General features: G+C 38.0%; 1 protein-coding gene across 3 annotated transcripts in view; it reads right to left on the bottom strand.

Annotated features, from left to right (window-relative positions):
* Window positions 1–12541, bottom strand: part of LOC119740937 (putative FERM domain-containing protein FRMD8P1) — a 39198-nt gene that overhangs the window by 13577 nt on the left and 13080 nt on the right. For all 3 annotated transcript variants that reach the window (XM_038216432.1, XM_038216434.1, XM_038216433.1), the window contains exons 3-8: window positions 7933–8100; window positions 4074–4175; window positions 3672–3730; window positions 2260–2426; window positions 1725–1796; window positions 1146–1216 (exon numbers count right to left, since the gene is read on the bottom strand). In XM_038216432.1, the coding sequence (XP_038072360.1) occupies window positions 1146–1216; window positions 1725–1796; window positions 2260–2426; window positions 3672–3730; window positions 4074–4175; window positions 7933–8100 (639 nt within the window). The remainder of the gene's footprint in view (window positions 1–1145; window positions 1217–1724; window positions 1797–2259; window positions 2427–3671; window positions 3731–4073; window positions 4176–7932; window positions 8101–12541) is intronic.

Below are 12541 nucleotides of genomic sequence, written 5' to 3'. Positions count from 1 at the left end.
TGTTGTCTGTGTTTTTAATATTTACTCCAAGTGGTTAGAATATGTTGGGCTTCATGAAGGTTAACAAAATAACTGTTAACTGTTCATTAACCATTCATTTGTTTAAAAAGTCTTAAACAGGACAGTAATTTATTGGCCACCCCCCCCCCAGATATATCAATTGTTCACATAACTCATCATCCCTTTTCACAGTTTAATCTTTTCCAGTGCATGAAAGGTCACTAGCGTGCATCTCTGACATTCCAATGCAGCCTTAAAATAGCAACACCCCTTTCAAAGACAGTTCGATGGTAATATAAATCAAATTGAAGACAAAATTATTGCCCACTGAAGAGAGAATTTTCATCTAATAATCTGTCCTGCTGATCCACACATTGGATGTCCTTTACGAGGCTAAAGTTTATAATTTAATCCCACAGAAATTACTGAAGCAGCTATGGGGTTCGTGAAAAGTTGACATTCTTTCTGAAAGGGCATTGCCAAGTTGAGATGTTTTTCGAGTCAAAAACATTTTACTAAAATAGACATGCAATGCTGAGCAGAAGACCTGTAAAAGTAGACAGTGGGATCGGGATACTTGGGTTTTCAATTATGGTAGAGATTTGGTACATCTGGACCTAACTGTATGCTGAAAACATCCACGCATTTTCAGGACTCAAGCACTTGAAGTCTGAATTCTGTACTGAATAATTAGGCAGTTTATAAGCAGAAGTGTAGATTTTGTATTGCTTTTGTGCTTTCATTTGGCATGTAATACTGTTGCTACGGTAAGAAGCTTTACTGGTGACTTGAAAAGGGGGGGGGGGGGGTTGTCACTTTTGGACATTGTAAAAAAAATGTCCTACTGGTATATCGTGTCTAGCGGACCTTTTGACACCAATTTCAAAAAAAATAGATGCACTATTCTCACATGTACTATTCCCACAAAGTACTAACTCTTGAATGCCAGCTACTGAAATATCTTTTATGTTTCTATTGACTATTTATAGGAAAACACACTCAATGGCGGATGGAAGTATGGAATATTTATGATTTTAACTACAAAAGTCCATGTCAAATTTTCTAAAAATCAGGAATGGGGGGTAGGGGTGGATGGACTACGCCCCCACTTCCCCACCCCTTGTAGTCATGATCTTATACTGTACCTTTATTATTTTTGAACCATCTTGATCCTCCTTTATACATGCATGCTGGAAGGTATCTATGTAATGAATCACTGCATGGAGAGAACAAAATAATCATGTTCGAAGTCAGCAAATTATCCAAAAGAGATGTTCAACTTTTTTAGCCATATGTGTATATTTGTGAGTGTCTGCACCACAAAAAAGGGAAGATTTAGTGCAATGGTACATGTTTTCTTCTCTGGCCTTTTGTTGCTGTGACCCAGGTTCGAATCCCACTAAGGCCAATGCATGGTTTGGGTTTTCAGTAACTGGTGAGATTCTTCCTGGAATATCATTCCGATGTTATAAAACTGAACATTTCTGCATGCATCGTTTAGTCTTTTCATGTAAGTAGCTACATGTAGGGCCTATACTGTATCTTCATGGCTCTGAGCTAGTGGATGTACACTCTTCGGGAATTCATTGTTATCAAAAATGATTAAATACGTTCAAACTCTTTGCACTAATGAAATCAGGTCTGGACTAGCCTCTGTTTCACATGTTTTAATGTTGGCCAAGTAATATTAATCTAAGACATGTAAGAAGATGACAGGAGCTTACAGATTCTGAACCTGGTTGGGTTGAGAACTGATGGAGGAGGATGAAGCATGGTCAGGCGTGGATTTGACTGTCCTGAGCACAGCGGAAGAAACAAAATAATGTATTAGATCCATGTTCAGGAACATCGACCTTCATGGAGGCCTTCCATACATCTCGGACAAGATCAGGGAGAGGGGGATGGCTCTGGCAGGCCATTGCATCCGCCACCCGGAGGTAGCAGCCCACAACACCATCCTGTGGGAGCCGACTCATGGAACTGCCAGGAGGGGGCGGAGACGAGCCACGTACATCGACACGCTGCGGCGGGATGTTGGTCTCAGTGACACAGGGGAGCTGAGGACCCTAATGCTGGATAGGGAAGAGTGGAGGGCGGCGACCAAGTCCCGAGTTGGTGTAGGCTAGGCTGCACTCTCGCATCGCACACAATGTTCATTTAATACAGACAAAGGTTAACTTTCAAACAGTTTTCAGCAACTTCTTTATCAAATTCACTTCATGAACTTATTGAAAGATGAGCTGGCATCTTGGTACTTACTTGAGAAATCCTGTCGGATGTAGCTCGGGATCATACTTTCCATTTTCAAGATATGCCATGATACCGGCAAGATACTCCAAGTCCTCTGCCTCACAAGGGTAGTTGCCCTCCAGAACATTATGCTTTGCCTCTTCGTAGAGAAGACGCAACATCTTTTGATCGGTAATCTGATGTTTAGGTAAACCAAACCAGATTTCAAATATAACAAGAAAGTCAAGTCTTTCTAGATAGTCTCTGTGCCGGAGGTTCTTAGTGGGGTTATTCACGAGCGATGATACCTTTGTGCCGCGCAGCATGCATGCATGGCACATATTGTCCCAATAGAGGGCATTGTGTTCTCACCCACGAATCTGAGTTCGTCGCTAAACCACACGCAATCTGCTGGCACGTGTGTTAAGGGCCTCCTGCCTCAGTGCATCACTGCGCAGTCCACTAACCCATGCATACTGAAATGCTGCATCACTGAGGACATCTTAGCCTTGGTCAATGCTCTCGTCGTTATTCGTCCCGTACGCGGTCAATCGTCGGCATATATCCTCACGCGCTATGCACATGCATGTAAAAATACAGCGCGAACAGCGACCTCACGCGGCCACTATTTTTATGCAAATCAGTTGGAGACGATGTCGAGCCTTGGTTCAATCGTCCATGTGAATTTTTGGGGGTGGTGCTCATTATGTTAATAGCCTTAGCTGACCTTAAATGTCATTTTCTTATTGGTCGATCGTTGTGTGGAAACTTGCATAGTGAAACGTGGCACCGTACATAATCCATACACGTACACATTGTGTGTCTCTGCACACGGCACCAATGCACAAAAACTGTGGTTCCTGTCACGTCCGCAAAAGCCGGAATAGCTGCAAATAATTTGATGACGTCCGGATTTACCAAGGTGTGATTGGACACTCCACATATTAGCCCCGCCTACATTATCTGTATTTTCATACGAGGTCGTGCGCTGGAAATCTAGCGCAAAGTAAAAAAAACATAAGCTTTGGCCGACGATTGAACCAAGGCTCGACATCGTCTCCAACTGATTTGCATAAAAAATAGTGGCCGCGTGAGGTCGCTGTTCGCGCTGTATTTTTACACGCATGTGCATAGCGCGTGAGGATATATGCCGACGATTGACCGCGTACGGGACGAATAACGACGAGAGCATTGACCAAGGCTAAGGACATCTTGGCATCAAGACTATTCTCTCCACTGATTTTTGGGTCTTAGGTGGTTGTACACATGTTTTCAAAATTTTGTTAACAAACGAAAGAAGGGACTCAAACTCATTTAAATTCACGAAAAAAATTTTTTTAAAGGTTACAGGCACTTTAAAGCATGCAGAATCTGATTTTAATAAATCAATTCAGCTCTCAAGGTTTTTTTTTTTGATGTTTCAATTTTTTCCCGGAATGTACCTGAGTTTCTTTGGCCTTGGGACAGAAGGCATTTCTCTGGTAGCAAAGCATTGGTTCATCTGCAACAGCAGGACAAATAAATCAATGTAAAATACATACATACACCCATTAACATGATTAAAGATAACATTTCCTAAAAATTATTCTTTTAACAGGAGGTGGAATCCAAAGGATCTGTACATGTTAGAAGATGTCTGCAACTAGTATGTTAATAATTTGACCCTACCTTCCCCATATCTTCAATATTCAACAGAATTTTGCAGAATTTAGGAAGAAACAGCCATGAATACTAAAAGGGGCTAAGCTTTGTTAGAATGGTTCCTAACAAATATGCTCCCGGTATATGGAGCTTGACTGGCAATTGTGCTAATTTTGTTAACAATGAAACTGCTACCTTCATACCATTTGCTTTCTGTTCTTCTGTGGCCGTCGTAAACTTGTCCAACAGATCATGCCATTTCCGACACAGTTTAAATGGGATGTGATGGCTCTTGAGTTGTAGTTCTGCAAAGGAAACAGGGAGACATAATTTTGGTAAAGCTTCCCAGGCCATTGACATACGTACATGTCGGTATGTGTTACACATCTGTTCAATAACATTTTTTTTCCAAATGCAAATCAATTACTTGCGTCATGGATTGCTTGCTTACCAATGTTTGGTTCTGCATGGTGTGTTGTCATGGTTTCACATTTTACACTTACGGCCTTTCACGGTGTTCACAAGCTTACAGTACTGGTATATTTGGGTGGGATTCTGCTGGAAGGTTTTGCAGTAATTTTGTGAATGAAGGTATTATATGCACGCTAATGATAATTTGTCATGTATCATATCTGCACATGTTATTATTATTATTATTATTCCGGGTTATTAAAAATCCAATGTCTTGCAGCCTTGCAGCTGAATTGCACATGGTTACAAAGATATAAAATAACAACATGTAAAGGACAGTACCGGTAAATACATTTAAAAGTGGGCACAATACGAAATATTAACTTCAACATTAAAGTTAAAATATAAACTGTAATGTGTGTGTGTAACATGTGTGTGCATGTTCGTGTGCACTACAACGTGTGGTTTATTAATTAATGATATTTTTTTTACATCTGGAAAAAGTGATACATTTCCCATACATGCATATTGTAAATTGCATGTATACATACACATTTTATGTACATGTACATTGTACAATGTACAAAACTGGATTTGGCCAACACTCCACAACATCACATTACAACCATCCACTGTTCATGTTTCCTTTCATTATAATGTTGACACATCTCTGACAGGCAGGATGAAACACCTCCCTGACGAAACATGTTGGTGGCATGATGTGCACAGCTAGGTCAAGGAACTTACAGTAGGCCCCCTATTTACCATAATCAGGGAGCATGTGGTTTGTGGTCCAGACCATTTTTGCCATATGTATCGGACAGGATGATCATTTCCTTTCTGAACTAAATACATACCGTAATTTCAATGTATGCCACAATGACACAAATTCATTTTCACATCCGAAACCCTCGAAAAAACTTTGTGTCACCATACATGCACAATGCCCCAGACACCACTTCTTTGGCTGTGTACAAGGTCTATGGAAAGTTGAGGGCATTTTCAAAGTACCGGTACATGTATTTTCAAACAAAATTGGAAATGTCCCAGATTCACGTCTTTTCAACATTTCTGTAATGACTTTATCTTCATTGAGATAATACATGTACATGAAAAAAGTGACGTCAGGGCGCAACATTCTTCCCGGAAAGGAATTCAAAATGTCTTTTAACCCATAAATAAAATATACTGAATGAAGCTTTTTTTGAAAATGTAACTGGTGTCGATACATGTGATACTATGTACAAGTACATTGTATACTTTTGAGTACATTGTAAGAACATCACACTGTAATGTACTTCTATGCTGACCTCCAGGACCAAAGCATATAAAACGTTTACATGAACATCTATCAACTGTTTCAAACACCTGGTACCGAACACTACATCAGTTTCAAAATGTGCACTCTGGACCATGTATAATGTATTGTTAGGATCGACTGTTCCAACTATTGTGGGGAATTCCCAACCATAATTGGGGGGAAACTTGGGGCCATCCCAATTCAATTCAGTTCTGGTTTATTATTAGATAAAATGTACCACCAAATCCCAACTGATGTGGGGGCGTAGCCTGTGCACCATGCATGTTTAATTAATCAAGTCAACACTCGGAGTACACTTACGATGTCATTTTAGAAATTAATAATTTATAAAGCAAATTAACTACAGTGGAACGTACATGTATGCTGTAGGAAGTCACAAAACTGTATGTGTACAAATACACATAACGGGGTACATTGTATATTTCACTTCATGTCTGTCTGGTATTCTGTTTTTTCTAAATTAACTACAAAATTCAATTTAAAACACAGATTTTGTTGATTCCTTTTCAATTTTCAAGTATTTCTTGTTTCCCATTTCTTTTAATGTTCTTTTCATCAATGAAATTCATAAATTTGGCTCCCTTCAGCAGTCACTTACATTGTACCAATGCATACAAACCGCCATGAACACGAAATTAAATTGTACATGTACATGTATAACTTCAAATGATTCCAGGCAATGCAGGGCGGCCATGCAGACATTACTCATAAACAATGGAATGTTATGAGTCATAGCAGCATGTACTTCAAACATAAACTTTTATTTTAGTAAGAAAATAACAAAAATACAACTTTTCCTTATCATGTTTCTCCACCATGTCCATGCATCCCGCAGTTAGCGCATGTTCGCTTTTGAAGAACTGTTGGCTTCATTACAAGAAATGATTAAAATAAACTAAAATAAATACGCACTTGCTTGCATAAGCTCCTCAGTCGCTTTAAACAAAACAATGCTATTGGAACTCCAGAAAGTTAGTTTTGGTTTTGATATGATTACTTTGCTTGATTTGATTTAGGGTGAGGGACAACTCTGGCGCCAGCTTAATCAGGCCACATCTGCGCAACCCACAGAGACTCACAGGACCAACAGCAGTTGACTGAGACAATGTCACGCTGTGCTGATGATTCAATCATATACCCAGGCATTAAATCAATGAGGATTCTATGGCGGTCAGTGGGGATAATGCCCTCTGGAAAGACTGGATGCCCTCGCTGATTCAGTTCAAGCTGAAGTTAACTTTAGTATATTATTTTCATTGATGTACACCGTTACATGTTGACATTATATGCACATAAGGCTGTTATGATTTAGAGGAATTATACAATTCAATAAACACTGTACATGTACACGAAATTTAGCAAAATATAAACTGTACATAAACTGGATAAAATGCTGAAAAGGTACATGTACAAGTAAAAAACATTTATTTCAAAAAAAACCTGTACCAAAAAGCAACTTCAGCATTTAATGGACGCATTTCAAAAAAATAATATGAATTGTCTAAAAAAAAAAAAAGGGAAATGAATCAGAAGTCTACAGGTGTGCACATGTACCGTACATAGGTACCGGTAGGCCATGTCGGAATTACTTGGATAAAGCTTGAAATTACACTTGTGTCTATGGTAGCGGCTGCAGCCATTTCCCATAGACCTGTGTGTAATATCAAGCCGGAGCCAAGTAATTCCGACATGGCCTACCTATGTACGGTACATGTGCACACCTGTAGGTACTGTAAATGTATTAATAACTGAATGTGACTTCTGATTCATTTCCCTTTTTTTTTTTAGACAATTCATTTTATTTTTTGAAATGCGTCCATTAAATGCTGAAGTTGCTTTTAGGTAGTTTTTTTTTAAATAAATAAATGTTTTTTACTTGTACCTTTTCAGCATTTATCCAGTTTACGTACAGTTTATATTTTGCTAAGTTTTCGTGTACATGTACAGTGTTTATTGAATTGTTTATTCCTCTACATCATTATTTCCGGTATGATTCTTAACATTCTTAAGACTTACCAGTTGCTTTGGATTGAAATTTTCTTTTTTTAGTAATCTTTAAGAAACGGAGGCAACATGTACCATCTCTTGTGGCTATTAACATACTGGTCTGCATACTTACATTATTATAATAATGTTTTTCACCTATCCCTTCTTAATTTCTAGGAGTTACAAGGTACGTTTGGTATACATTTTCTTTCTTTTCTGTTCTGCTTATGCTTGTACCTCAAAACACGCAACGTTGAGCTTCTTCAACAGTCATGATAACAACACTCAGCTTTTATACAGAAAACCTCTATTAACAGTTGATGGTTTCTGGAAAGGCAACTTACGCAGCAGAGGAGATGTGATCCACAGGAAGAACACTTCACTGGCCGTCTCAGGTAATCCCAGATACTCTCTCATCCGATTGGTGATGTCGCCGGCCGTCTCCACCAAGGCATTCTCAAGGAAGAACTCATGGCCGGTCCCATCTTTGAGGAAGACACAGACATCAATGGCTGTGGATATAAAAAATAGAAGGGTAAAGTCATATAGAACGTTTCTGCTAGGAAATTATGTCAATGCCCAAATCTGCTGTAAGATGAAACATTGTGCTGTTAAATTTTCCCGGCAGGTTCATAAACCAGGGTATTTAAAGAATTGGCAGCTTGCCAAACTTAATACATGTACATGTAGTTTGATGTTAATAAAATAATAATAAAACAGTATGTACATGTAGCTTTCAAATAAATGTTATGGATGATTATTGTTTACTGTGTAGGGGAGATTGACAGTAAGACATGTGTGAGGCTTTTATTCTGATTATTTTATTATATCCTGTCAATTGCCATTTGGTGACAACTTTATGTATTGAAATGTACATATACCGGTACTAGTGCGTGTTTATGGTGTAAATCGAGGATATACATGTGAAGCATAATCGAGTAATTGAGGACAGGAGTCAAAGCGAGGACAACCCCAATTAGAAAAGGTGTACAAAACCAATGGGAGCTGTCGCAATAAACAAACAACAGATCGCTGATGAGGAAAATAGAAAATCCTTGATTTACACCATAAACAAACCTGAGTGTATGCTATGTACAATGTACCTGTACTTGCTCTTTTTTTGATTGTTGGAATTCAGTAGATAAATAAACAATAATGATGCTACGTTTTTTGTAGTCTTTGTATGAATTCATCAATTATGAAATTCTTTCACAATCACCAGTGTTAATTTGTTCCCTTTTTTATGGCTTAAAAACAGTTCAAGCAAACATCAACAGATTCCTTCTCTCTCTCTTTAACTTTGCTGCTTAATTTCTTGTTTGTAGTCAGCAACTTGAGTGGCCCTTGGCCTTATGGTCAGCAATTTCAATAACAAAATGCATCTATTTGTGTGGCCTCTGCAGTTTTAGTGACCCCTTAGTTTTATACCAATGAGACCAAAAAATATGTGTCCCAGAAAAAAAAAGGTCACACCTAAATTCATCACACCTTCGTATTTCACTGAAAATTACAACCGGTTGACGTGTACGTGTGTAAAACACCTAAAATTTCCCCAAACTCACAGCTTTGAAAGAAATTACACACTTCATGAACATGATGAATCATGAACGTAACCTTTTCATTGGTGAGGCCACTTTCATTTTAGAATTAGGCCTACTGAAGCAGTTCCTCTTGCATGCTCTGAACCGTGAAGATGGGCGTGAACGTGTGATACAGCAAAATTGGGGGGGGGGGGGAAAGTTTACCTACGTGTACATGTAAACACAAGATAAAAGCCAGGCTGCGTGTACATATTGTACAATAAAAAAAAAAGTTTTTCTAATTAATATAAATGTATTTGTTGTTTACATGTAGCTTGAGAATCCTCAAACACAACCAAGGCATTTTAATTAACAATTCCACCTTTTGTTTCAATTAGTAACAGATGGATCGATTGTTGATTACACGTCCAGTAGTTTGTTCATTAACTGCTAAAGAGGGAGTTGTCTTTCAAATGTTAATGTTATGGAAATTGATAAGTCAACAGTGTGAAGTACATGAAGTATTAAATATTAATATTATTATTTTCTTAAACTGAATATTAGAATTTAATACATTGTAGTACATGTACCGGTAATTCAAAGTTGATAAGGTTTTACAGACCTGGTACATATTGACTGACCAGTATTTAATGTTATTTTACAATGTATTTGTAAAAGGATTGACACTGTTGATCAATTCCTGAACAACATAATTGATATCTTATCTGTTGATAGCCTATTAAATGTTTGAATTATAAAAAAAGTCTTATTGTCTGTCCCCTCCTGTTCATTACTGTACACCCTCCCACCCTCCACTGCTCCAGAGTAGTCCGAGGATAAGATATTCACGTGTGCAGAGCCACAGTACAAATGTCTGATACAAACTGTGACGTCATTTCCATCAGGAATGTGGACTAAGCTGTTGATTGGTCAATATGGATGCCATGTATTTGTAATACCACAAAGGGTTACGGAATACCCAATAGAAGGTGCCCGCTGAATGGTCCGAATCTGGATGTCAAGACGCAATCTCGTTTTGCATAATTAACAGCCGAATCCACGCGAATACATCACAGACGCTTGTGTGCAAAGGCATGTTCCATATAGACCACACTCCAGTCTCCAGGATTGGCCTTGGGAAAAAACTTATAATAATGGGTTTTTTTATGTAACTGCATGTTTACATAAGGACTCTTCAGAAGTTTGACCAGTCAAGACTTTTATAGGGACTTTTACAGGGACTGTCCCCATGCATGTACACATATATAAGGACCCTTCAGAAGTTTGACCAGTCAAGACTTTTATAGGGACTTTTACAGGGACTGTCCCCATGCATATATAAGGACTCTTCAGAAGTTTGACCAGTCAAGATTTTTATAGGGACTTTTACAGGGACTGTCCCCATGCATGTACATATATACATGTATATGGACTCTTCAGAAGTTTGACCAGTCAAGACTTTTATAGGGACTTTTACAGGGACTGTCCCCATGCATGTACATATATGTAGTGGAGTGGAAATCCTTTTGACGTCAAAACCCTATTACGTTTCTGATTTCCAAACCGGATTCTGTGATCCAATTGTTAAACAAGATGTGACAATACAACGCCTGTACAACAAGTGCTCTAAAAAAAAGTGTGTTAGAAATAATAGTGCAATACGGGTGTACCTGATCAAGTCACTATTATTAAGTTAAGTATATCTTGTTACGTTGTGTAACTGCCCATTACAAAATTACGGACGCATAATGATCTTTTTCCAAGAAGACATTTCAATATTGTTTTTATGGAAACACTGCACTGGTGTTTACACAGTATTTCTCTGAAATGAATCGGGTGATGGAATTCAAGGACAGCGATCAATAGGTTTGACAAGGTTTCCAAAGATGTATAGGGTAGACCTGTACGTGCAGCACGCGCACAGTGTACACTAGCCATATCACAGTACCAGTACATACATCTGGGCAATTCTTTGGTAACGGAATTACGGAATTTTGTCACTTTGTCAAGGATTATTCTTTCCCAAGAAAATATGTTCAATGCTAGGCAACTAATCTAAACATGGAAAGGGAGCCAAGACCCAATAGAATTGATTGACCGCTAAAAAAAAAAAAATCCCACAAGATTACCCTTTAAGGGGCGGAGCTTAATATCGGTAACGGAATTACGGACGGAGGACAAGCATATTTGAGTTCTCGCATAAATTAATAAAACTCTCTGAAGTATTGAAATTTTAAAATTGGACACTACCTGTTATTTGTAGAGTTCAGGGGTGTTGTTAACTACAATGCAGAACAAAGTTGAAAAAATAATCACTCTTTTCATAATTTGCATTTTAATCACGGTAACGGAATTACACCTGGGCGGTAACGGAATTACGCCATAGGTTTACATGTAATAGGTAAATGCAATACATTAACATTGAATTCAACATAAACTCATCACAATACAAATTTTAGAAGTTTATAAAATGCCACAAGGGGAAAGCTAAGTGAAAATTAGCAGATCAAAATGTAAATGTAGGCCTAAACATGTCTGGGCTTAATTTTTTAGGTCAAAGGTCAAGGTCAAATGAAGCAGTCTGGTGATGGCTGCATTGCCTGTTAGCAATGTATATTTTTTTTTACCGAAAATCGAATTTTACTATGAACAATTGTATTATCGTATTTCGCTAGTTTATTTTCTGGAAAATACAATAAAACTGCACTGGTTGGCATCTCTGAGCAAGGGAAGATGTTAAGTTATGCCAAGTAGAAGTACAAGTACAGTCTGGTACTCAACTTTCATATACTTGTTGTGGAATATATTTTCTGTGGGTACCAGACAACGGCTTTGGCAACTCATATTTAAAGGGAATGTACATCATTGGCTTTTGCTGTAATTTTCTGAAATGAACTATTTGAGGGGTTAGTATAAATAGATCAAATATTGTTACACTGACATGTTTGAAGTTTTGTGTTCAAAATGCTGAAAAAACCAAGAAAAACAAAACTGTTCAAGTAGTCTGGTTCCTTGACTCCACTAAAGGTAAAATGGATCAATTTATAGATACCGGAAAATTGGAGGGTAAGGGAACCAGACTAGCTGGCCTGCACCCGTTCATGAACATGTAACAGATACGCGGTACCAAACAAAATTTGGACTGGAAAGAGTGTAAAGTTGGAGCAGTAGTTGAAAAATAGTTAGGTTTTTCCAACGGTGGTCGGCCGACCACCGTTGGAAATGTATACAAAAATATCATTTTCCTGAAAATTACTTCACACCAGGTGCCATAATTTTACAAGATGCTTGAGACTGTCATTTACCAACATCCTAGTAAGGTATTTCGTAAAAACTTGGTACCGGTAGTTTTATTTTCTGATGTTTGCAAATGTTGTACATGTTTATTCCCTTTAAGCATCCAAACAACTATTAACATTTTTTAAATAGTAAA

This window comes from Patiria miniata, unplaced genomic scaffold (assembly GCF_015706575.1).
Source record: "Patiria miniata isolate m_02_andy unplaced genomic scaffold, ASM1570657v1 HiC_scaffold_5, whole genome shotgun sequence".
Taxonomy (NCBI): domain Eukaryota; kingdom Metazoa; phylum Echinodermata; class Asteroidea; order Valvatida; family Asterinidae; genus Patiria; species Patiria miniata.
Note: the sequence above shows the minus strand (reverse complement) of the source record. Positions and strands in the feature narration are given on the sequence as shown.